The sequence below is a fragment of the Puntigrus tetrazona genome, chromosome 20 (genome assembly GCF_018831695.1).
Source record: "Puntigrus tetrazona isolate hp1 chromosome 20, ASM1883169v1, whole genome shotgun sequence".
NCBI lineage: Eukaryota > Metazoa > Chordata > Actinopteri > Cypriniformes > Cyprinidae > Puntigrus > Puntigrus tetrazona.
The window spans coordinates 17,027,671-17,055,489 of NC_056718.1; the positions used below are offsets into that span (position 1 = coordinate 17,027,671).

A 27,819-nucleotide genomic window follows, 5' to 3' on the forward strand; every position below is an offset into this window, starting at 1 on the left:
ATTTCACAAACAAGCTTCATGTGGGCTCAAGTGGGTTTGTTCCAAAACCCAAGAACCGAAGAGAGATTTCCCGCACCGTACACACACACACACACACACACACACACACACATGCAGTATTTATGCAATAGATTTTTGGGATACAGTCGGATATCCTGTGTGGGTGTTTTACTCCACATCGTTTTGCATACCTAGGCGAAATATATAAACGTTTCACCGTACGCCCCCGTGGCTTGGCATTTAATTAGATCCCCGGGGTGCGGATCAGTTTGGCACCGTGTCTGCGTGCAAGCGAAACCGGCTGTTTTTTTTTTCTGCTCCCGGATCCCTGGCCGCGGTCCTCGCGCGACTTCACTTCTGCACCGGCGGCGCGGGAGGAAAATCGAGCCCGCAGTCCAGCTGCTGCAGCCGGGCTAAATTGTTCCGCGCGACTCCGACAGGCGACGACCCAAGCGCCGCAGCCGTCGACGAGCAGAGGTAAGTCGTTTTGGCATTCGCCGCGTTTTCCGGGCGAATCTTTGCTGATGTCAATGTCATTGGAGACGTCAAGTTCGTCGACGCAGATATGAAATGGCCACTGCGATGTCGCCTGACTGGTGATCAATCAACTGATGTGCTGTATTAATTGCGAGAACTTCTGCTGTTTAGTAGCCTAGAGGTCTGTCTGATTTTTTTAGACGATTTCGAGATGAGATTTGGACTTACTGATATCACTCTGAGATCTACGTTGGTTCAAGTCTTTAATTCAGAAACAGATGATTTGAATGACATCTTCGATTTTTTGGGTACTTTTAGACCCCGTGGTGCATAGCTTGGGGGTTATTTATTTATTTATTTATAGCAGGCTACAGTTTTCTCATTTTATGAAATATTTTATCATAAAACCATTACATTTTATTTTAAGGACATCTTTGATGTTTTAATACTGCAAAACACTTCGCAACGTGGCTTGCTTGCTTGTTTGTTTATTTATTTATGCTAGTTTTATTGAATCATTTTATTTAATGTGATATCGTAAAATCCTATGTTTCATCAGAAGATGAGTTTTGGATTACATCCACAGGAAACAAAAATCACAGATGCCATATTTTTAAAGTCTGCATTGTTTATGAGATTAAACAGATTTGTAATCATTTTAGATTTTATGCTGTAAAACCGTGAGTTCTCAACAACATCTCTGATATGCACAGATTTTAATATTGAAATATTTATGATCAAATTATTTGAGCCATGTATCCACATTCAGTTTAATGCTTTGTACTAAAAGTTGCCCAATTTGTGACTATTTTTTCCTTCTAATGGGAAGACTTCTGAGACAAAGTTGATACTCAAATGAAACACCATTGTGATTTTCATTATGCAAGAATTCTGATTTCTGGAAGATGAACCTCTGAGTAATAAACATTTCCTATGGGTAGGGTTGTTTATGTGTTCCGGTCTGCTGGGACAACCTTTTTTGCCCCACCTGTGCTTGCTTTGTTTCTCCGGCAGTTTCTCTCAAAATCTAAAGGACTGCAGTTCAACCTGGGGGCGATAGTGAGATTTGTGAATAAGAGAGCTGATAATAATTTTGCTTTATTGCTTTCAGCTAAGCAAACAGCTTTTTTTTTGCAGACGCAGGGCCAGGGCCAGGGCCATAATTGTGCGCTGTGAAACTCGCGGTTCCAATTTCTAATAGTCATCATTTTGGGATAATTATTAATCCTTAAGTAATGTTTTCGGGAAAAGAACAACTTCAGAGATTAAGCATGCTTGAAATGACTCCTGTGAAGGTTCTTTTCCCCCTTGACATGCACCCCAAAAACACACACGCACACACACACACACACACACACACACACACACACACACACACAATGCAGTGGTGTGTGTATTAACGGACCCTCAGGCACTGTGTCAGAGTGAATAAGTGGATACACACATTCTTTATTATTGAACCAAATAGGCCACTAGAGATGGACTGTGTTAGACTGTGTTTGGTTACAAGGTTAGAAAAACACACTGCAGTCACACTTCAGGGTCATGGAAAAACAGCCCTGCCCTTTTACGCTTTATGGTATGGTCCGTGTGAGGAAATACCGCTGAATGATAGATAAATAATTTTCTGTTGACCTTGTGCTGAGGCATCAGAGATATCAGCAGAATGTTGTAGAGAGCGTCGCACGTGGTACATTAAAATTCACACTCATTCCTGGTCGGAAAATGGGCCTGAAATACGACATGATTGTGGAGTAATTGGCCCAAAAGTGGCTAATCTTTTTTTATTTTTTGTAGACAGAGTGCCTTTCCAAGTGCTGATATGAGCTCTGCAATTTTCTGAAGTGTTTCTTGAGGATATGATTACGACTGGGATTTAGCTGGGTGAAATTTCATTGAACCTGAAGGTGATTTCTATGATCCTCACCACGAACCCCCTCCTAATATTCAGAATTCACATATCCTGGCTGTTGTTGATTGCTCTACTTTGATAAAACAGGAAATCGCCTCTAAGTGGCACTTTCATATGCAATGTCCGTGTTTCTTGCCTTTTAACCCATGGCTCCACATCTTACCTTTAACTGAGATATTCAAATATGGCTCCTTTTGTTGAAATATACAGTAAGCTGAAAGGACTTGACGTGTATTTGAATATCTTTCGCTGAATGTCATCCAGAATGAAATTCAGTCTTCCCGTTTTGCTGACTCAACCTAGCACAGTGACATTGATAGGCAGAGCTTTGGGTTTTTTTACATTTTTTTGTTAATGTTTTTTTTATTCCACATATAACGGGTTTGTTAAATTTATCACAAGATTTTTGATCGCTAATTAATTAAATAATTCATTTTTTTTGCATTAAGCTTTCTTTAATTTCTTGTTTATGTAGAGATTGCACAACTGTTAAACACTTTAGGGTTGGACATATTTTATTTTATTTATGTTGTTAAAATATATATTTTATAATCATCAATGCTGCATTGATTTACTCAGTAAAAATTTAAACAGTAATATTGTGAAATATTTTTACAATTAAAAAAACATATATATTTTAATATATAGTTTAATTTATCCTGGCCAAGCTGATAATTGTTAATTGTAAAAAAAGAAAAAACATTTTTTTAAGATTTAAAAACTAAAATAAATAATCTGTAAATATTATAGCTAACACGAATTCATGCATCACAAGCACTGTAATTTACAGTATTAGAAACGGATGATATTTTTGTGATTTGATAAAAATTACAATCAACTGTATTAAGACATTAAGTTCATTTAAATTCTACTTTAAGTTAGCATATTGCATACTGACATGTAATTAACGTGATCTTTGATGACGTGACTCCTCAATGTAATGTCTTCATACTACGTGTATGTCATGATTGTAAACATATAATAACTAACAAAAATGACTGAGTGCACTTTTAGTCATTTCAACGTTCCAGAATGTGTGTGTGTGTGTGTGTGTAGTGAATGTGAATCAAGAGAGTCAGTTTGCATTTGTCTTGGGCACAAATGAATTTTAATGTTTAAATTCTGAATGTGTCCATGTCTCCGATTCCGTCTTTTGCTTCTAAAGTAATTTCTCAAGGGGAGCCTAAGCCTCTCTGCGCCTACAGAGCACAAGGGCAAACACGAATAAATATGATAAAATATGGATGAATGCTAATAAAGCACTGGCCAAGTGTGGCCCTCACTAAAAGGATTATCTGGAAGGGCAGACATTATTACAGGGGCAGCTGCTGGTCTGCTGCGAGTGCAAAGCACGCAAACTTCTGCATCCAGATTGCTCATCTTGGTTTTATTTATTATGTAATAACTAAAAAGGAAGAGGGTTCAGGTTTGATTTTGTGATAGTGAAACACAGCTCAGTTTTGCACTGATTTGTTGCGCTGAGGGCTATGGAAGTTCAATTGTAAACTGGCTCTCAGGGTGTGATATGAATGGCTTATACCAGCTGGGTCCCATTACTCTCATTAATATATTGGTATAGTTCAGTATTAGGGAGTACTCAAAGCCCTGGTAAAATTACTTCCATCAGTCACTGTTTACAACCCCTTTTTTAGACTACTATTAAGTGGTGTTATCTCACTAGATACTATAGCAACCATTGATTCAATTGAAAAATCAAACATAAACATTGGTGACTATTTTTCTGTGCATACTTTCTATATACATACTGCACCACTAACTACTTTAAACATGCAATACTGTGCAATGCTCTATCAAATGCTGCAGCACTTTTGAATTATTTTAAATTAAGCAGCGATTAGACTTTTTCCATTAAGATGCACATTTTAATATCAAATATTTCTCTGAGCAGTAATTAAAACCAGCGAGCTTTGGAAATGGACTAGGCTGAGAACTGGTTTGGAATATGGTTCACTTTAAACTAAATTTTGATGGGAAAAGCTGCGGCATGAATTTAAATGATTGAAATGCTTAGATTTCCTCTGAAGACTAAAGAAATGGTTTAATGGATGCTTGAATTAGGATAGTTATTAAAAGACAAGGCTTTTTGTCTTGTGTGGTCAAAAATGGTCTATTCTCTCCCAGTCCAGTTTTCCTAACAATAGCTCTACTGTTTGGCACAGTTGGCTAATTTGCATCTCATTTTTATTATTAATTTTCTTTTGGTCAAAGTCATTGCTTTTTTAAAACCCAACTTCAACATCTGATTTTCATTCTGCACGTTTTGTTGCTGAGAGGAATGGGAATGGTTATTTGGGGTTATAACATTTTTAATTCTGACAGACCTTAATATGCAAATATAGTTAGAGTTTACAAGCCTCTAGGAAGTCCTTCACTTTTTTTTCTTCGAGTGTTTTGTAGAATAAGTGCAGATGATGCAATAAGAGCTTGTTGCTACATATACACATTTATGTTTAGTAAACTTCTTGTACTAAATTACTAGATTTCTAATTTGACTTCATTCCACAGGGACATGTAAGTTTGCAGTGGAGAAACTCATTTACGTTACAGGTTTGGTTTGATCATTTTGAAGATGCCTGTAGTGTTGGTGGTGTGTGTGTGTGTGTGTGTGTGTGTGTGTGTGTGTGATGTCCTGACCACTTTGGGTCATCTTTACTTTGAAGATGCTTTGCATCACCACTCGGCTGAATAACAAACATGTGCAGGCAGTGTTTGGGTCAGAAATAGCTGCCAAGACATATTCCTTTTGCCAAATAAAACATTGGTCTGTTCGTTTATTGTGCCGATAAAGATGCCTGAGAAACTCTAATCCTTCAATACTCTGATTTAGGGATAATGAAATCATCCCTTACACTTCAAAAGCTACTTGTACTTGCTTTTATGTGTGAAAAAGGAATTTTAGTGATTATTTGTCCAAATGTGGCTCAGATAAAGCTGTGTTACCCTACCACACACACACACACAAACACACACACACACACACACACACACACATTGACTATTTTAACTAGAAAACTAAAATCTATCTATCTATATCAAATGTATGCAACCCTCCAATTTTTTTCTCCAAAAGTGTAGCATGTATAGCATAATGCAATAATTACACGTTATAATGTCATATAATAAAAAATAGTTAGAATAGTTGTTTCAACTGCAAAATTTGTGAATACAGTAATTCCTATAGATTCCCATTCTTAGTATAATACGTTTTTAAAACCGATGATGGCAATAAGATGCTGTTTTTTTCTACTCTTCTACTCAGAAAGTGGTGGAAACTGTTGAATGTTCATTGGTAATTTTGCTCTAATCTGATGTTAGACAACTTGTTACCTTAAAGAAGCAATACATGTCCCTCAGCGGTGTAGCTGTGAATTGTATGGTGCACACTGCTCTAATGTTCTCGATATGTGTGTGTTTGTGTCTCCCAGTGTAATGTTTTGGTCGATGTGTGAGTCGCTGTGGGAATGAGACTGCGTGGGAGGGATTTGGAGGATTCCACTGTCTCCTGGATACCAAGCGTCCTGGGTGTGCAGAGCGTCAGGCTCCGCCTTCGCCTTGATCGCCGTGACGACAGGGGGAAGGGCCTTTGGCAACTGGTTGACCTGGGAGAGGAAGCACAGAGTGGGCGTCGGATACGAGACAGGACGCCCCCTACTTGTTCTCAAAGTAAGACAGTAAATCATAATAACTGTTCAACAGCGGAGTTCACAGACATAAAATCCATGATTGCTCCTGAACTGCCAAGGTGTTGCTTCAGAGCTTTATGTGGACGGTTAATAGTGTTAGGCTGCATAGTCCTATCATCAGCCCACGAGATTGTAGATACACAATATAATCATAGTTATTTATTTAATTGTGTACTTCAGGATATGGCAGCCTAATGTTAGTATAATATGGTAACTATACATTATCTCTTTTTAGTCAAGTAGCATAGGGATCAGTGAAGCTGTTTCTTATGCTTACATCGCGCGTACATCTGCACTTTTTTGTTTATGATGAGAACATCTGTGAGAGATGACTCATCTGAACACCTCTGATTGGCCATTGCGTTCACGAACTCATGAACATTCATGGAATTGTATGTGCTACACGCAACACTGTAAAAAGCGTAAAAAGAAATATGGTGGAGCAATTAAGCTCTAATAGTAATTACATAATAACACTAGCCTGATATAAATAATAATAATAATAGTGATAACAGTAATTCATCAAGGTATCAGGTATCAGTATCGTCGATAAACATTACACAAGTTAATTTAGCATTTTTGATTCTGTTTCCTCACTTCCTCTTAATGACTGAAAAATGACTGTGTAAAATGCTATTTGTGCATACAGAGACCTGTTTATATAATACTCAGGGTTTTTATTATCATTAGGAGGGATTTAGACGGTTCTCCAGCTGGTGAAAAGGACCTGCAAAAGTATGAGAATAGAATAATTGGGCACAAGAGGAAAAAAAAAACAGTATTAGAGAGGATAAGATAGACAGAAAGAAAAAAGAGGAGTGAGAAGATCCTCAGTTCATTACATTGGACCCTGGGATTCAGCACTGCTTGGCTCCAAAAAGATTAATGGAGATTAATGTGTGTCGTTCTTAATTATTGCAGTCCCTATTCTCACGCTGAGTATGAAGGAAGACTGATGTTCTTTCCAGTTTTTTGCTTTTTGGGGGGAAATAGTATATAGCGTTATAATGGTCTTACACTTATACAAATTTTTTGTTGCAATTTTTCATATTTTGGTCACATGGTTGTTAGTATCAGTTTTCCCTTGTCTGTTGCTATGGCAACATGCCATGTATGAAGTAAATAACTTCTTGCCTTTGTTTGTGAGGGGTAACACATCAATTTATTTATTTTTTCCTTTCTTCACAAAACCCCTCCTCTATGTTAGGCGTTGGCTGGAGTTGCTTGCTCTTTTGTTATTTTGGTTAGAGTTAGTAGATATGCATGTGTGGGTGCACATTGTATCGCACGTTTTGTGCATGTGTGCAATCAGTGGGAATGTTTTAGGTATAATTTCCAGTCAATGGCTGCAGGCAATTCCGGGCATGTGACTTTGAAAGCAGAAAATTGATGATGGTTCTCTGTTTAGTTCACCTAGAGCTTTTGTTCCAGTCAAAGCAGCCACATTTCTCCACATGTCGGACTGGTGGTTTAACATTAGTCTTTGTGAACATTATAAAATGCTAGTTAAACAATTAGGTTTAAATCCAATTATGCTTTAAATCTGAATGCATTGAGGTATTTAGATTACCGTATGCTGCTCTTGTCAGAAAATAGTAACAATAATGATAGATACTGTAAATAATAACAGAAAATCACCTAATTGACTCCACATGCCATTTTTTTCTTGGTCAATTAAAAAATAAATATCCAAAATGTAAAATAAGGTAAAGTAAACTGCCTTAGGCTTTTGTCCATCTTCTTCTCTTTCTCATTCATTTACATAGACACATACATGAACACACACACACACACACACACACAGTAGTTGTCCCTCATCTGCAGTGTTAATGGGTTTGAGATGATTGAGTTGCCACTAAAGATGAATCCATGACTTTAATTAACTTTTGATTTATTGGCTTCTGTATTCCAGGCATAATTAGAAATTAAATATAGCAATCAGCTGGATGGGTGAATGGCGCCCAGCTCAGCGTCAGGCTGTCTAAATGTATTTCACAGAGTGCGGTGTCCAGGGAGACATTCGTTTTATATTTCACTGGTTCTTAGCGGATGGGTCATGTTCTAGGCTTTTGTATTCGAAACAGTTTTGATGCCGTGTTAAGGTCACCACTTGGGTCTAGTGTTAAATGTGGGTCCCGAAGCAAAACTTATACGAGTGATTTGTATAGAGGCTTTGATTTGGTTAATGCTTGTGTTAGGCTAGCTGGATTTCCAGCACAGTTTCCATGAGTTTGCTCTTTGTTTGTGGTTTGTGTCCTCTTAGTGGCCAGTACTGCTGCTCCCTAGAAACCACTGTCTCTCAGCCATGGGAGCGGATGTGATTTCTGTGATAGCAGCTAGTGCTCTGCCAGCAAGATTCTTCACAAGTCCCAAAGATAATAACCTTTCTTTCTATCGTTCTCTTTCTTTCTTTCTCTCTTTCTTTCTTTCTATGCTGGCTTTTATTTCTGCATTGGCAAGTGCTGTTGTCATAGCAACCCATGTTGATTATTGATCTCGCTGATGACCCACTTGATTTTGTGTACGTCTGTTGTAGTTTGAACTTTGCTGGTGCTGTTGTTTCTGTTCACGTGGCTATCCATTTGTTGTTTTCAAAGCGTGCGACTCTTTGTTGTAGGGGGATTGTGGAGATGGTGTGTTTAATTGTGTTAGTTAGCTGTTAGTTATTTTTTAACCTTCCCAGTTGACTGAGATAAATTGGAATGCTCATTGAAAATGATTTTTGAGAATTATGTAAACATTCTATATAATATTTTGTTAACATTTTGTCCTAACTGTAGATTACACATTTTATAATATTGTAATTGTAATTGTAATATATATATATATATATGTGTGTGTGTGTGTGTGGTTGGACTTGAAAGACAATTGACTTGACCTTCAGTTGACCTGGAAGCAGTTTATCACATGCAAGTATCCATGAGGGAGGTCAAGGACAGGTCCGTTTGATAGACGGCATGTGAAGGAGAGTGTGCGTGCGTGTGTGTGTGTGCATGAGTGGTCCTGGACCAAATGCCCCCACAAGGATATACCAGTACATTTTGACTTTGTGGCGACATTTTTTGGTCCCCATGACAAAAAGGCTTATAAATCATTCAGATGAATCTTTTATGAAAAACTAAAATAGCAGAAAGTTTTGTGTAAGGGTTAGATTTAGCGGTAGTGTTAAGGGTAGGAAAAAAGGGAAGGAATAGAAAATACAGTTTGTACAGTATTTGTACAGTTTGTTGCATTGTGTCAAATAAAACCTGGATTACAACATTTGTGTGTGCTTTGTGATGGTACTTTTATAGTACTTGTAGTTTTCTTGTAGCAGCGAAGTGGTGATATAGAAGGGACCAAAATGTAATTTATTGCCTCGCTGCCCAATGGCTTAACCTTTTCATACAAATACTTTTCCAGAATCTTATTTCACTGTCCAGCTTGAATTGTGGTTAATCTTTTGCTTGTGTATCTAACAACATTATCCTGGACAGAGCAAGTCAGCAGATACATGACTGCCTGTACATTTGCCAGCATGTGATAGTGTATGAGTGTGTGTGGTACACGAGCCAGAACCACCCCCCCACCCCCTTCTCCAAACACACACACACACACACACACACACACACCACCGACTCAGGGAGTGCTACACATTCCCAGCGTTCTTCTGAGGGGGGTCAGAAGGGAAGGAGGAAGCTTCTTTCACTCTGTGCAGTGCTAGGACTGCTTTTTCAGTGCAGTGTTGAGATTATTCTAGTTCAACGATAAGGAAAAGGGGGGGTGGGGGGCTGCAATGCATCTTTTGAAATAATCTGCTTTAGTTTGTTTGGTTGAATGTAGTATATGCTCTCCATAGTCAGTCTTCTCAGTGACAAGGCAGTGTTTGTGTTGTTGATAATAGATCAATTTTTATTCTGATTTGCCCGTCTGTTTTTTTGTGCTGTTTTTAGTATGATATGATCATTTGATATTAATCTATATGATATGAAACACTTTGTGATTGATTTGATAGTATTCTATTTCTATTCTAATGTGGTGATGGGCTTTATGTTCACAAAACACCTGGATTTTAATAGAAAAGGTGTAATGTACATCTCGATAATACCCTGATTATTCAGAGATAATCTTAAAGTTACACAAATCAAAATTAAAATGTTTAAAAATAAGAATAAATAAAAATTAAATATTTAATATAGAATAGCGTTTTCAAGAGCTGGAGACAGGCATTTATTTATTTATTTGCCCTTAAAAAAACTAAGTATTTGACATGATTCGTTTTGAATGTCTTTAAATAATGTAACAACACCCTGTTTAAAACAAACCAGTTTCTTGTAAAAAGTATTCATATTGTCAAATTATAATGAATAATTTATGCTTTTACTTATAATATTTTAATATAAATTTAATAAGTATAATACAATATTGTACAGTATAATTAGCTTACATGCGTTATCTTAATATCTAAAATATTTATAGCCTATATATATTTTTTTTACCTTAACCTATATAAATGTAATTTATTGTAATTGTTTGTTTATTTAGCCTATTTATTCAGCAGTGTAGTTGTAATCAGACTTTGTTTGCATTGTTTAAACACCGACAAAGAGCTCGAAATCGGTTTTATGCCCCACGTGAGAAAACGCATGCATAGTTTATGCGTCTTTTTAGAGGATTTCTGACCTGCACGGAGAATCAGGAAATTCCGATTCAAGTATTTAACGTTTGTTATTATTTCTTAAAAATTGCTATACTACCACAATACTTTCGTTTTGTTTTGTTTTTTAAATACAATTCATTATTTATTAAATTTACATCATATTAATTATTATACAGGTTTATTAAGGAAATCGAATAAAATGGGTCGTAGAAAACCGTCATTTTTCAAATCAACTAGCCTAAACAAAATTCAGCCGTTAGCTTTTGGCAGTGGGCACAGCGTTTTGGGAGCCTCGGCTGCTCTAAACGCTGCTGTAGTGTAAATTATTCCGCAGGCTCTGCATCAGCTTATGACTGTGGCAAAGGGAGGATGTTAGGCGCCTAGTTGCCATGACGACAGAAAGGGGACGAAGTAGCGGCTGCGGAGCGCGCGGTGGTATCGCGAGCGCGCCGTGCCTCTCAGGGCTGGCGGGGCTTTCAGAAGCGGCCGGTCTGTGAAACGACAGGGGCACGGAAGCGAGTTTGATACGCTGTTCTTGACATTGCTGATAACGATTCCGCTCCAGCGCCGAGAGCTCGGTGAGTGTTCATACGTTTAAAATGTGTTTACGTGCTGCTGATTTCGTAGTGAGATTAGGATATGAGGAAGGAAGAGCTCGCGCAATGCAACGCTGCTCGTAAACATGAACACGCGCGTGTGGAACGGTGCTCTATTTTTGACGCTCTATTTTTAATGGCGCTCTCTCTCTCTCTCTCTCTCTCTCTCTTTCTCTGTCTGCTTTCTTGCCGGGCACCGGTTTTGTGTCAATGGAAGTAGAATAAAACACTGTAGCTGTTGGAAAAAGCATTGTGCCTGAGAAATAAATTAATGTAATTACGCATGGCCTAGCTGATGCATGGGATAGAGAGGGAGAGCGCGCAGGTGAGCGGAAATGATCTGATGTTCAGAAAGTGCATGTGAATGTAATTTGAAATTGGGGTCATCCCGATTTAATTACTAAAATAGACGTTTCCGTTATATTTCGTTTATAATGTATCACATGGAACGTGCTACTTGATGTTTTGTGCGGATAACTTTTTGTATTCTTACTATTTGTTATATAGTCTCGTGAATGTTTATCTGGAAAAGCGGAAAAGTAGATTCATGTCATTTTATTATTTTTGCATGCACAGCTGAGCTTCAGAGTGTCTATTGTCTGTACGGACTATGCCAAGCGAATGCACTTCACATATTGCATTGCATATTTATCACCCAACCTTTAAAAATGAATATGGAAGTAGCGTGTTCTGTGTATTCACATAATCAATACAAATAATTAGAAGGTAGCATAATAATTAAAACGAACAATAATTATACCAATTTTTATTATTATTATTAACTATTATTATTTTAACTGTATTTATGAGACCTAATTCATAATATGTATTACCAATTTCTTTGTCAAAGAAATCATAATCAAATAATTAGATCCGAAAATTCCACCTTAAAAGGTCTCAGTTCAATGAGTTCCAGGGAATACTTCTTTAAAGAGGAAGGATGAGAGAGGAGGAGAGCAGGGGAAGCCGTCTGTCAGGGCCGATCTTGAGGCCAGGCGCCACAGCTGGAGGGGGAGGGGATGAGAGTGAATGAGGACTGGGGGAGGGGGACTGACTGAGAGAGAGAGAGAGAGAGAGAGAGAGAGAGAGAGAGAGAGAGAGAGAGAGAGAGAGAGAGAGAGAGAGAGAGAGAGGGAGAGAGAGGGAGAGAGAGGGAGAGAGAGAGAGAGACAGAGAGAGAGAGAGAGAGAGAGAGAGAGAGAGAGAGAGAGAGAGAGAGAGAGAGAGAGAGAGGAGAGAGAGAGAGAGAGAGAGAGAGAGAGAGAGACAGAGACAGAGAGAGGGAGAGAGAGAGTGAGTTGGAAGAGCAGAGGATAGTGAAGATGCTTTTATGTGGCTCAGTGTCTGTTTCTTCCACAGTCTGCACAGTGTAGGCCACCTCACAGCTTCACCATCAAGCTTTTGTTCTTCATGTAATTCATACCAGCCCAGTTTTTAAATGTGCAGGATTTATGAAGTGTGTTTTTATGGCATTTACACAATAAATATGACCGTAACGTGTAATTATGGATTTTTTGCATGTTATACATTTTGTGCATGGTTTCTGTTTTTGGACTGCATTGCTGTAGTACTAAGTGCTTTTATCTTGTTTGTTTCACTGTGATGTTTCCAGGAACAAGCTTCTAGTTTGCAGGTTGCACTACAGGTTGCAGTATTTGATCTGTGGTCATGTCTTTGGGTTGAAATCTCAGAATGAATATGCTGAAGCATTGACTGTTAATTGAGCTTAAACTGTTTTGGTTTTGGTAGTTTGATGTTTGCTTTCTGTGAATTAAGGGAAAGGGAAATTCCAGGGTTCCCACGGTCATAGAAAACCTGGAAATATCAGGGAATCTCTAAACTGTGATTTCTAGGTCTGGAAAAGATATGGATATAAAAGTGCTAATAAATAAAATGCAAAATATAATTGAAAGTTCATTACATAATATCTTCTTTTCTAGTTAATTTCAATTTTTAATTATTTTGTCAGCTATTATATACATATATATATATATATATATATATATATATATATATATATATATATATATATATATATATATATATAAATGACCCTGACCACACAACTGGTCTGAAGTAGCACTGGTATTTGTTGTAATAGCCAACAATACTTTGCATGGGTCAAAATGATTTATGTCAAAAATCATTAGGGTATTAAGTATATTATGTTCCATGAAGATATTTTGTAAATATATCAAAGCTTAAATTTTTATTATATGCTATGCTAAGGACCTTGGACAACTTTAAAGGCACAACGTTTTTCTAATCACAGATTTTTTTTTTTTTTTTTTTTTTTACAATCAGAGTCCAGATTTTTAAATGCTTGTCTCTTGGCCAAATGTTGTTCTATCTTAACAAACCATACATCAATTGAAAGCTTATTTAACTTACTCATTTAGCTTTGAGATGATGTATAAATGATAAATAAATGGGTTTTGTGGACCAGGGTCATATATATAAAATCTTCTTATACACTCGTTTAATTGAATAGTTATGCTCAGTTCAAAATTTTCATCAGCTAAAATTTGCTATATTGTTTATTTTTATATATTTCTTTTCTTTCAGATTACTAAAATTATCCAGTAATCACGAATGACTGACGAATGAAAAATCATGGAAATTCATTGGTCTAAAGGTGTGGGAACCCAAAATTTCATACTTGACTACATTTATTTGTGTGTATGTGTGTTTTGGTTGCCGGTTTGTTTTATGATAATTATATGGTTGGATATTAAAAAATTGTGGATTTTGTCTTGGTTTTGTTTATAACTTACAATTATCCAATCAGTTGGCACGTGTACTCCTTAAGCGATTCAATAGATTTGTAAAGTAAAATCTCCAACACATGATGCAGAATGACAACTTTTGACTTTAAATCAAGAAAACACGCGACCTATTGTTTTAAAAATGATTAAATATCGATGTAAATACAGTTTAGCGTTCTGACATTGTGTTTTATCTCTCTCAGGTCTGATGAGTATTCCTGCTGCTGCATCAGTTCAATCAGGGGGTGGAGAGATGCAATCACCTGGGGCCATTAGCCCCTCCTTCCTCCCGCCCCCAAGTGGAAAAGTTCCAGGGCGCAAGAGGGGTCGCCCACCCCTGAAGAGGCACCCAGAATATCAGAGTCGATACCCAGAATCCCTCCCACCCATTAAAGTGCCTAAGAAGAGAGGGAGGAAGCCTGGCTTTAAGGTCAGTAAATATCAGAGTGTTTATGTGTCTGTTTAAATACAAGCATGCATGCGTAGGCTACAAAGATAAGGCCTTTTTACTGTTCAGACGTGCCTACCAAATGCATAAATGTCATCAAGTGGTGCATTTGAGCGCATAATGGTGCGTGTATAACACTTATGATGCTTTATCTAGAGGAACAGAGCAATGCTCTGTAGGTAGGCCCATCTGATGTTGACTGTACAAGAGAAGGAGGTGATAGGGTGGTTGTTTTTTGACTGATGTATCTGCAGTCTGCTGCTGCTGAGTTATTTTTAGCCGTGAGCCTGAGCACAAGCCTCATAATGTCGCTGCCGCTGATTTAAAGAGCAACACGCTACCACAATGCGTGTGCATGTTAGCAGATTTGCAGTAGACTCAGTGCAAATACATTCTTGCTTAACCTGAACCCGATGGCTGTTGCTTTTTACAGCAGTGGTAGGGAGAGTTTATTTTCCGAAACACATATTTTAGGTCATTTTACGATTTCTTAATAGGGTTGTTTCCTTCCTATCAGGAAATCGTTAACACATTCTGCGTAAAAAGGGTTAAATAGAGGTTTTGAATTTGGGGAACCCCTAAATGTGCTGCCCCGGGCAAGATACGGTCCAGTCTCATACAGCTTGGTTTGATGCGAGTCGTCCCGAGTTCAAAAACGTAAATAAACCAGTAGTGTAGCAGAAGCGGTGGTATTTGGCAGCATTGTAATTTGTGATTTTATTGTAATGGAGTGTGAGTCGCTAAATAGAGAACAAATAGAGACGTTCCTGCTCGGTTTAACGAAGCATGTCATTTGTAAAAAAGAAGCATTAATATCTAGATATCCGAGACTTGCATTTTTATGTGTGTTGTATTAGAGTTTGTATATCATTTATGATTAGGGCAAAAAAACTGCCTTTAAATTACAGATAATAATAAAATATGATTTTAAATACACACTGGGAGCTGTTTATTATAATATAAAAAAATCATATTATAATATATACATGTTATGTTTATGTGTTATGTAAATATCTAAATATGACAATATAAAATGTAATTATTATGATTAATAATAATAATAATACATATGTGGTTTTATTTGATAGCTGAAGTCTCGCTTGATGACACCCCTAGCCATCTCTCCTCCCAGCAGCACCCCGGAGCCAGACATGAGCTCAATCCCGCAGGACGCTGCTACTATCCCCCACTCAGCCACCCCACAGGTCCTCACAGGTAACTAACACACACAAACCTCTGCAGACTGCCAGTTTTACTATTTGTGCTAATCCCAGAAACCACTAACCTGCTCTTATTATTAAGGGATTAATAAAACGTGAGCATTGGAGGAATCACTGTCCTCAGAGGAGCCACGTTATGACTTGGTATCAGCTCATTGTCTTTTTAGCGGCCAGAGGGGACTGAAACTTTACACATATACTGGAGTTACGATAACTCGTGTTTTATCAAGAATTTATCAGCCCTGATATGTTTACTTATCCATGCATCTAAATATTAAGCATTCGAATATCGTTGTGCCAGTTGCGATGAGACTTCAATGCATTGATCTGTCAGTCCAAACTCTGTGTGAATGTAGCCGGTAATAATTCCATACGGCACAGACACACTCAATCTTTGAGGTCAGGACCCAGTGGTCTACACGGGCTGCCCATCCAATTGGCAATAACATCCATCACTAGAAGGAGAGGGAACAGAGAGAAAAGAGTAGTTACATCTCTTATTTTAAAGGTTAATAGGTGTGAGAGTCTCAAGGGACATTATTAAGGCACCTGACTGCTCTTGCCTTGGAGGCATTATCATGCAATTTATCACATTATTACAGTGGAGAGATCAATTCTATAGTTTTTTAAGTGGAATAAATAAATCTAAGTATTTAAACCAAAATGAGCCGAGAATGAATTCCCGTCCTAACTACAGCATGCGTGATTTAAATAAAAAAAAATAAAAAAAAAATAGGTGGATGCTGCATCTCAATACACCTGTCTGGTTCTCCACGAGGTCTACTTTAAACATGAGAGGATGTGACGGTACGGCTAAACTCAATCCTGAGTTCTCAAAGCTTAATCCCTTTGCTGTAGGGAGCAGTTGCCGAACAAGAGGCTTTTGTCTGCCCACCAGGTTTCTAGACTTTAATTCTTTGTACAGCAGAAGAGTCACGCTCTCTTTTAGTCCCTTTAGTATATTTAAAAACCATGATCATGTTTGTACAAATGCTTTACAATGTTTGACATCGGCATGTTATATTTAATTCTTTGAAGACAGAAATCTGACAACACATCTTACTACACGCATACTGCAACAAAGGTTTTGAAATGGTTGTGGGGGTCGCAAGGGACTTGTTGTTGCTGCCGGTGGAGGTCATGACCTTAATGACCCGAGGTCATTGTTAATCGCTTTTGAGCTTGAAAACGTGTTTCTTGTGCTTGTTAAATTATATCGTCTTTCCTGAGTGTGCAACATTTGTCTCTAAGTCTACATGTCTAGTATGTCAGTAATCTTGCTATCAGTTATCTATTTTAAGGCTTTGTGTGTCATATCGGTCCTCCCACACTCACGTTCATTGACTTTATCCTGTTAACGTTCTTAAACACACGCACAGGCTACTTTTTGTGATTATTTTAGCCCATGGGCGGCACGGGGAGTGTTTGTGTATGCGTGTGTGTGTCTGACTCCTGGTCATGGCGCTTCTAGATGACAGACGACGGAGGAAATCCCTCAGCATGGCAGTCTGTCAGATTAAAGCATCCGCATGCTGCAGACGAGCGAGGGAAGTCAGTGGGGACAGATTGTGTGGGAGGATTTTGGAGGGGGGCGAGTGATTGGTGGATTCCTACACAGGCTGCTTTCTCTCTTTTTCTGGCTCTCTTTTTATTTCTTTGGTAATGCATACAAAAACGATTGTTTTTTTGTTGTTGCGATGACTGGCTTATGCTTGTATTTTTCCTCGTTTGTAAGTCATTTGAGATAAATGAATACATGGAAATGGTTCCTGTTGAGGGGGTTGGTTTTATTTAGGGTAATCAAAAATTTATTGCTTGCGGTTGGCTCATATAACCACAGATGATTTTTAGGCATGATTTACGTTATGAGATATAGTTAAAAGACAATGCCTCAAGAAGAGCAGCAAGATTTATTTGTGTTTTTTAAGTGTGTGAATTTAGTATTTTAATTACACTTTCAAATCAGATTTAAGTTTGATGAATTAGTCCTTTTTCAGGTAAACAACTGTTTAAATACACAGGATAAAACACTGTTCGTGGCACAAAAAACCGAAGCTGTCACAGGAGCAAAGATTTTATTTTCAGGTCTTTTTGTCCTTTGCCTCACGCCCTTTCTTTTATTGCTTGTCTCTCGGGTCCCATGATAAGGATGTGATATCTTCTTATATATGAAATGCGGTTCTCCTTTTCTGACCTCAGGAAACAATCTATAAAAGTGGTCTCAAATATTTGAGGATTCCAAATATTTCAGTCAAAGTATTTTAAAGTAACATCTCAGTCATGCAAAATGAAATTGAATATAGATCGTTAATTCATTTTGGATTATTGTGGTGACGTTATATATATGTGCTATTCATTTACTGTGATTTAAAGGTACTTATTTCTACAGTTAGGGATACATCTCCAGCTAACCAAATAAAATCATTTTTAAAACTCTCAAAAGCAAGATCAAAGCTAATTAGCCTGCATAGAATTGCAATTAACTGCGGTGCTTAACTTTGCCTTTTTGTTTCTCTAAGGTAATCAGATAATGCTTGAATGTGAACTGATAAAAAGATATGCCATTACAGCAGTTTCATATCACACTTATTCCAGTATAAATGCAGATATTGCTAATTCTACGCACTTACTATAAGAAAAATCGTTATTCCTGTTCATTTCTCCGTTTTTCTCCATCTCTAAAATCTCTCCATCTTATTACAGTGTGTATCTACGTGAATAAGCATGTGAACACGGGTCCTAACCTGGACAGGCAGAAGGTGCTGCAGCTGCCCGATCACCTGGGTCCTGCCAGGCCCTCTGTGGTTCTGCAGCAGGCGGTACAGGGCTGCATTGACAGCGCATTTCAGCAGAAAGCCGTCTTCACCCTGCTTACTGAGGGCTACGGGGGAGAAAAGATCTCAGGTTAATTTGCATGCCAATACAAATGCGTGCCTACATTCTGATTATCGTTCTGCATTTTGATGTCAGTCTTTTATATGCATTGTTTAAAAGCATGGGGCCGGTGAGATTTTTTTGAAAAAAGAAATTACTGCTTTTATTCTGCAACAATGCAAAGTGATGGTAAAGACATTTTATAATGTTACAAAAGATTTTAAATAAAGGCTTATTTGAATTTCTATTCATCAAAAAATCCTGAAAAAAATATATCACAGTTTCTACAAAAATATTAATCAGGACAGTTTCATAGCATTTAGTGATATTAACTGATAATTATAAGAAACGTTTCTTTAGCATAAAACCAGCATATTAGGATGATTTCTAAATAGTCATGTAAGACTGAAGTAATGGAAAATTAAGCTTTTCTGTCATAGGAATAAACTACATTTTAAAATTTATTAAACTGTTTTTGCTTTATTAGTGGTTTTTTACTATATTTTTTTGTCTAATAAATTCAGCCTAGGTGAGGATTAAAGAATTTATTTCAAAAACAATTTGTAATTTTAATTATGTGATTAGTAAGTATATTGCACAGATTAATTTGCCAGTGTGTGGCCATTTTGAGGTTATAAATCAATAACTATGCCCACTTGAACTATTACCAGATAATATTACAGTCATCATGCTTACATTCTTAAACGTATTCACATTTTATTCATATTTAAAAACTAATAAAGTAAAAAAAACCCAGCAGACTTTCAATATTACAAATTAATTAAACAACTTTCGTATGCAACTCTTTGTTTCTCTTCCTCAGCCACCTTTGATGGTAAGCAGCATTTGTTGAGTTTGCCAGTGGTCAACAGTGTGGGCTACGTCCTACGCTTCCTCAAGAAGTTGTGCCGAAGCCTATTGTGTGAGAACCTCTTCAGTGACCAGCCCATCGCCCCTTCATCGTCTCCCTCCTCCTCTTCTTCATTCCACGCTGAAAAGCACTCAGACGGACAGCCCAAGTCAAGTGCGTGCTCATCAAGCTTTTACGTGACCCCCGTTCTTCTACCCTTTCATACCTTCCTTTTACCATTTAATAGAGCTGTATTTACATCTGTCCGTGTACGATCGACACGGCCTAACTTAGCTGTTATATTACAGTTATATTACAGTTTTTTTTTTGTCTTTTTGGTTTTGGATGTTTTGTAATTTGGCAGTTTGATTGCATCTGCACTCTTTTCTGTTGCTGTCAAATTTGCCCTTCTGAAAATGCAGAGGAGGCCTTTAGTGCAAGCTGAGCTTTTTAAGTGGCAGTGAAAGGTTGAGTGCCTCTGTGAGTGGCCTGTGGTTTGAGTGTTTAAATTCTGTTGGCTCCCTCTCTCTCTCTGTCTCTCTCTCTCTCTCTCTCTCGCTCTCAGTTTTGGAGCTCTAGAGATTAGACCATTAACTTCAGTATAACAGTGAATCTTGCCGCACAGCTATACTGGCAAAGGTTCTGTTATGACTCAATCCCATTTCAATTATTAAGATGTGCTTGACGTACATAAACTACAATGAAAAAATACGGCAAATTCTATTTTTATATATATATATATATATATATATATATATATATATATATATATATATATATATTATATAATATAGATGGTTTCAACGACAACAACATAAACAAACGTTACCGTGCATGTGTGCTTTTATTGCCCTAACTTAACTTCCGGTAGACATCTCAATAGAATCAATAACAGCAGCTAAGTCCTTCTACAATAGATTTTTTTGATGACAAGAAACATATTTTTACTGCATAAATCAAACGTATTTATTACATTATTATTAAAAAGGAAGCTAATTCATTCTCTGCCAGCAGGAGGTGCTTTAAGCAGGAAAAATGTAGGTTTCCTCTCTAACGGCTGTAGACCAAGTAGCTCTGAGCTTACACATGCTATACCTGCCGTTATTGTTATTTAATGGTTCAAGAACCTTTAATCTACAAACATTCTACAAAATGTCTTAAATCTACAAAAACTGTGCATTTGTGCGATTCATGGAAAGCTTCGTTTTTTTTTTTGTGGATTAGATTGTACTAGTTATTCTGTACCTTGGTAATGAAATGCGTAGAAAGACGTGTTTTCTTAGTATTCATAGTGCATGTATGTATTTAATTTGGCATGTATGTAATAAACCATGCAGGACAGCCTGAGCCAAATAAGGCCTTAGCATGCATTATTTTCCCTAAACTGTGTTTCTTTTTGTGCAGCAGACTCAATGGTGGACGATTACCATGGAGACTCAATGGACCCCAAACGCTATTCGGTTGACCCCAGCGACTCTGCCTATGGTGCGATGTCTTCACCGTACACAGCGAGTAAACCTGCGTACGGTTTTCGTTCTGGCACTGCCTACTCTGGAGGCGTGTGCAGGCAGGCAGCCAGTCCCAGCACATTCCAGGAAGGAAACAGAAGTGGTAAGAGAGGAAACGTCCACTTATTCAAGGAAGAATCAAGAGTATTTCGGCACTTCTTTAAAACTATGTTTTTAGATGAGAAGATAACTCACTGTATATGAGTAGAAAGAATCAAAACACTGAAAACTAAATGGTGTATGCATGCCTTATGATATCTGCGATGTGGAAAATTGATGGAATCCAGTCATAAAAATCGAATTTTTATGTGCGGAATGTTACGGAATTGGCCAAATAATGGATAAATCAAAAGTAGGTCAGTACACTTAAATCATGATAAAACATGATATGGACTAGTATCTATAAATATTAAGCCGCAAAGTATTATTTAAATATGAGTCCTGCATGTTCTGCATGTCTCTGTGAACGAATGGTGCATGAATAATATGTAGAACTGGTCTGAGAGTAACTTTATAAACATTTCTTCTGGAAAAAAAAAACTATATATAAACAGAGAAACTTAAAGGTCTTCACAAGAACCTATCAAAATAAAAGTTTGTGACAGAAATATATTCCTTAATGTAACAATAGTGCTACTACTACTAATATTAATTATAAATACTAATACTAATTATAAAACATTCATTTTAGTAGAAATATTTTTAGCAGAAAAATGTAAATATACAATTTTAATAAAATACATTATTTAGAAATGCTTTTGATTATTACAATTTAATGAACAATTAATTTGTTAAAAATGAAACTAAATTCCAGAATAAAATGAAAAAAAACATATTTCCGGATTTCATACGGCTTTAACAAAATTGATTCCTGTAAACTTTTAATAAATCACTGCTAAATTGTGTATATTTCATGAGTGTATATTTATTTATATAATAAATAAAATTAATTAGACATTGTTTATTAATAAACAATTAAATAAAAAAATTGGAATTCAGAAAAACTTTTAATAGAAAAAATTGAATTTTGGAAAAAATAAAATGAAATAAAATTTCATCGGGCCCTATATATACACGCTGTACTAGTGGATTTCAACCAATGATACCTCCAGGGCTCACCAAGGAGGCATCAGCAAACTTTCAAGTGGGCCTCAAGATAACATTAGAAACTTTCAGATTTTTGGTGATTTTATATATTATTTGTTTTAAAGAACCTGGATTCTCACATTTATGGAAAACTATGAGGAAGTCTGATTTAAAATTTCTATAGGGGAAAATGTTTTTTCTAATTATACTAAGCAATAAACCATTTTATTGGGTAGGATTTGAGTGATGCATTTAAAAAAAAAAATCTTAACACTAACTGAATTGAGTCATGAGGTCTTCTGTGGTGGACAATAGAGGGCCTCGGTTCAATAAGGTTGGGAACCACTGGTATATATTCATTACCAAATAACTTCTCAGTAAAATGCAGTAAAAATACCCTCTCAGCTTGGACATGAATTTGACTTTAACCTGATTTTTTATCATCTAGCCTACAGTCCATCCCCAGAGGGAGGGGAGGCAAAGCCCCCACCCAGCAAAGACCCCTCCAGGTGGAGCGTGGATGAGGTGGTGTGGTTTATCAAGGATGCAGACCCTCAAGCGCTGGGCCCCCATGTGGATCTCTTCAGAAAACATGTCAGTTTGACCGACACATTTATTTGCTAGTGGCAAGTTAGAAAAAAACTGTGTTTCACAGCTCAAGTAATTCAAGTTCAAATATTTGTTCAAATAAAAACCCGAGCTGAATGTTACATGAGATTTACACAATGCTCATTTAGATTAGAACAAAAACAAAATACAATTTAACACTAAGGAAATTGAATTTACTCTTCCATCGGAGGCTGCACGTTTAGCCGAATTGCACTTGGAATCATGTGCATTATTAAAGTGCAAAAGCCTGTGATTTAATTAAATGTGGAAATGAGTCCATCTCGGTAGGTGCTCTGAGTATGGTGGTTATGTGTGAATTGTAATTGGAAAGCACTGCAGATTCACTTTAGCTTCACATTTATGCAATTCGCAACGTGTTTGCTACAAGTGAAGAAACAGAAGGAGAGATGATTATTATTATCATCCAGGTGGAATGTTCAGTTTAAGTTGGATTATAAATATTATAATAAGCATGTTGGCTTGATAGAGCTTTCAAGCCACCAAACTCCGATCAGATGCATCATTCTATCAACATGCTGAACTTGTTAGCCGACAAAAGTTTTTAAAAGACAAGGCTTTTTCAAGTCAGCGTTGAAATTTGTTTTTAAACTTTACTCATCTAGTTCATGCTTCACTGCTAAGATCTTTACTATGTTGTTTTTAAGCTCGGCTTCCACTCATAATTTAGTTTCTGTTATCAGAGTATTTGGTAAGAGAATAATTTCAGGCCTGATTGTTATGACGTCTTCGCTATCATTATTGTAAAGCTTTCTTTTGTGCACGTTGTGATTGCTCCTTCAGGAGATTGATGGGGACGCACTTCTTCTCCTGAAGAGCGACATGATCATGAAGTACCTGGGACTCAAACTGGGCCCGGCTCTCAAGCTCTGCTACCACATCGACAAACTAAAACAGAACAAGTTCTGACCCGTCTCTGCACCCTACAAACACACACAGATGGATTCACTCAGTATTTACTGTCACTCTCATTTGTTGTAGTGCAGGACTGGTTATTTAAGGACAAACACCAGACCATTTTTTTACTCGCAGGGTTCATCTGCCTGTATATTGGGACATTTTACTCACCAGAACATTTGCTTGTTCTAATTTTAAGTGTACACGCGTTTTATTGATTACTTGATACTGAGCACTGCTCTAACTGAATGGCAAGTCATCTCAGCTGCTTTCTGGGATCTTACTTATTTGTCCTCAAGGGAGAGTTATGCAGATGAGTTATAAGTGTAAATCATGTTTCAAATAGGCATCATAAAAATCATATTGAGATAAATGAGCTCCAATTATTTCAGAGCCATGGACTTTAAAACCCTGTGAACTTCAGCCACCTGCTGGTGAAGTGGAGTCACTGCAACTCTCTGATATTTACTACCATTGTAACCAGGAAACATTGAGCCTTTTTTTTTTTCTACTTCAAAGGCCGCTAAACTGGGAGATCGGTTACGAACAGAATTGAGCATCGTGCTTTTGACTGAACAGATACAGCACGCACACAGTTTTTGGCAGGGTACGACTACAAACAGTTCCACTTTGCAACCAGCAAATAACAGGCACAAATGCAACTCTACTCAGCAATGGACCATTCACGTCATCTTCGGAAAGCCTCCTTGGCAAGCTAAATCAGAACTAAACAGGAAACACTACTAGGCAGTTAAAAATGGTGCATTACAAACATAGTAATGCATAACAGGTGCTGTTTCTCAACCAGCAAGTCGAGTTCATTAAAACAACTACACTGGTACAGTACATTTCTTACTGTGGACCAAATGCACCGAGAGGTCTCTTCAGTCCCCAGATTTCCTGTTTTCCCCCCTTTTCAGAGCAGGTTGAAAAGCTGCTCTGATTCTACATAAATGTTAGCTCATGATTTTTTAGAAAATGCGAAGCACTTTACAGTAATGTTCAGTTCATTCAATGCATTGGGTATCATGAACTAACAATGAACTACATTTTTTTTCAGCATTTGTTAATCTAGGTGAATACTCATTTCTAAATACGTTACTGTTTCAAATAAGGTCAATAAGACAGAAAGCAATTTTTTTTATTGTAACAGTAAAGACACGGTTTCTGCAAAGGTAGCAAATTGTTTTTCAGCACTGATAAGAAATCAATATACAATAGCATATTTATAATTTACCATTAGCCCAGATTAATAAATGAAGTAATATGGTTAGTTCACATGCCTAATGTATTAACAAATGTAAACAAATTGAACCTTGCTGTTAGTGTTGCAACAAAATGTACATGTTTCAAACATGTTTTTAAATGTAACATTTGACTTTGATGTGGGTTAGACACGAATTTTCTTTCACAAATGTACAGTTTATATGTGAACAGAAGCCGAAGTGCTACTCTGATCATATGTTGCTGTCGAACACCATGGAGACGTGTGAAAAAGTCTCCTTAGACATTTCAGGTAACAATTATTATTTGTATTATTAGTATTTTTTATATTCAAAAATGGCATTCAGAATCACTGTATTGCTTTTCAGACAGGTGAGCTTAAGGGACCGTTCATGCAAAATGAACAAGACTTGTCTTTTTTAGGTGAGCTATTCCTTTAAGTCTGCCTTGATGATGTCATACATATCCAAAAATGGATTACACCGAAGTGTACAACTTTTCTGTATCCGCAATCATGTGTAAATACGATAATTTATGTGATAATCACAGATGAGATCTACCATTTCTTAAGTCAAAGAGCGAGTACAGTTTAGATCCAATCGTCCGATCAACACATCCAGCTTTAACATGTGATCAGCTATCAGCTTCGCTGCGCATTGTTGTACAATCTGCCTCTTAAAGCGACCGCTATGCTAAACTGAGCATTTGTACAGAATCATTGTTTATGATTTTGCAACAAGGAGGCTTTTGAGTTGCTTTTTTTCCTTTTCATGTAGCATTAGTGCTCCTGGGCAACAGCTTTCTAAAATAATAAATAAATGTAGGCACCTGTAAGAAATAGTCATTGAGCTCTTAAATCTGGCACCAAGAAGATTCTGAAGTAAATCTACTGAATTAAAAACTAGAGTATTGATTTTTTCCATAAACATTTTGAAGAATCGAAGCCCAGGTTTTGGGCTTTTAATAATGTGATGTTTTTAACGCATAGGCCTGAGATGATAGAAATGAATTACCCACGTGTGATGTTCAAACTCTTGTATTAGCTTTAAAAGCATTTATTTTATTTTATTTCCACTCGTGAACTCAAACAGCGGGAGTATCTTGTTAGTTTTAAAAGCCCTTTAATTAAGTAATAGCGGCACTGAGCTTTTAAATATGTTTGTAAGCACTCCTTTTCATGGCTGCACTTAACTGAATCCTACTTCGTGTAGGAAGCCTTGACAATTTCATAACAATCTTTAATAATTTTTAGTGCTGTTTATGACCTCACGCAAGCATTCCCGCTGACATTGACTGGCTCTGATGTTCCCTGGCTAGATATCGCCAACCGTTTGCGACCGGATTATGAGCGGGCTGTTTAGGTTTAACCTTTTCTTCGCTTCATCATTTTGTGTGTGCGTATGTCGGGTTTGCGTTTGCCTCCGCACCATGCCATTCCTTGTCCTTTTTTTATATGATGAAAAATGTAAGTGTACATTTATGAATGCTGCTCTTGATGATAGTCCCATGTAAGACTGTTTAAATTTGTCGGCTCACAGAAGAGTTTTATTGGAAAACGGGGGACTACAACACGGACCATTCATGTTGGTGCTATATGACTGTGTATTTAACAAATAATGATTTTATGCATATGATTTTATGGTTGGTTTGCTTTATTTCTTCAGATAGGCTTCAGTGTTGTGAACTCATGTGACCGACGACGGTCTGTTTGTGAGGTTAATATAGAGCATTATGAAAGAGTCAGAATAAAGCATTACGAACACTCTATAACTAACTGTATCTGTAGTTCCATGGTTATAACACTAAATATATCGCTGTTTGTATTTCATGTATTTCTGCTCTTGTGCAGACAAACACAACTCAGTGCAAACCAGAACATACATACAAAATCTGCACCATGTTCAAGGCCATTCTTACATTTTTTTCAAATAAAGTCTTTTCTGCTCTTGTGAGAATGTAGAAATGTTCTAACACCTCCCAAACTTTAGACGTAATCTTCTCTTGGTGAGCAACGTGGCTGTTTTCAGAGCCTGGACCACAAAACCGTTTTTATATTTGTAACAATAGCCAAAAATACATATATATCCAATTTTCTTTGATGCCAAAAATCGTATTAGGTAAAGATCGTGTTCCATTAAGATATTTTGTAAATTTCCTTCCGTAAATACATCAAAACTTACATTTTGATCAGTAAAATATGGATTGATAAGAACTTCATTTGAACAACTTCAACTTCAATACATATATTTCATTGAATTGGACAAAAAAAACAAAACCAAAAAAAAAGTAAAATTTTGAAAAAAGTATTTTTAATAAGGTTGTCGACCTTAAAAAATGTAAATATTTGTATTACCCTTTTTGTTGTGCTGACTGTCTTCTGCATATAGGTGGCACTGTTGTGTCTTAAATGTGCTGCATGTAAAAGAACCGCAGCACAATATGGGCTAATAAATCATACTTCGCTCTCTCGCCTCCATGTATAAATTGGCAAGTTCACAATATTCCCCTGGTGTATTTAAAAACTAAACTTATTACTAAAAAAGTATCAGCTCTGGCTATTTCTGGCTAATATGTGTGGTGAACTGCAAGTATTTTGCATTGGATGCGATTCCATTCAAACCTGATGATAAGCTTTCAGCCACAGCGATTCATTCATTCATTCATTCATTCACTGACCGGACAGTATATAGTAGATGGGACAAAAGACATTCAGCACTTGTTTTCAAGGCAAGGAGTGTTTAACCAGTAACGTAGTCGATGCGCATCATGAGCGTGCTCTAGTGTTATGTTTTCACTTTATTTTTTTATTGTCTGTTTATTTTGAGGCTGTTATTTTGATGGCATCAAAGAACACCCACGCACAAGAAAAAAAAAAAAAAAAAGATTAAGAAAAATCAGACAGGTCAGGCTTGTGGTATTCCTTTTGAAACTGGAGTGTTTCTCAGAATACAGATGTAACTGAAATGAATGTGTATGGTGCTGAAGGGGAAGC

General features: G+C 37.0%; 1 protein-coding gene and 1 long non-coding RNA gene across 6 annotated transcripts in view; one reads left to right on the forward strand and one right to left on the reverse strand.

The window, feature by feature from the left end:
• Positions 1-14: 14 nt before the first annotated feature.
• scml4 (Scm polycomb group protein like 4) lies at positions 15-26,594 on the forward strand. Of its 5 annotated transcripts, none has more exons than XM_043220298.1 (9): positions 15-477; positions 5,836-6,073; positions 14,297-14,523; positions 15,630-15,756; positions 18,465-18,665; positions 19,459-19,659; positions 20,890-21,096; positions 22,528-22,673; positions 23,490-26,594. In XM_043220298.1, exons 2-9 carry the CDS (start codon positions 5,872-5,874, stop codon positions 23,613-23,615), a joined length of 1,437 nt encoding a protein of 478 aa, XP_043076233.1. In that variant the 5' UTR covers positions 15-477; positions 5,836-5,871; the 3' UTR covers positions 23,616-26,594. The 5 variants fall into 5 exon arrangements, with proteins under 5 accessions (XP_043076233.1, XP_043076234.1, XP_043076235.1 ...); XM_043220299.1 differs by having other exon boundaries at positions 17-477; positions 20,893-21,096; XM_043220300.1 differs by lacking the exon at positions 15-477 and adding an exon at positions 13,894-13,963 and having other exon boundaries at positions 5,935-6,073.
• The window catches only part of LOC122325296, a 73,300-nt gene continuing 61,457 nt past the window's right edge, over positions 15,977-27,819 (reverse strand). Inside the window, exons 3-4 of the long non-coding RNA XR_006247281.1 lie at positions 18,506-18,642; positions 15,977-16,216 (exon numbers count right to left, since the gene is read on the reverse strand). This is a non-coding gene — a long non-coding RNA (uncharacterized LOC122325296). The remainder of the gene's footprint in view (positions 16,217-18,505; positions 18,643-27,819) is intronic.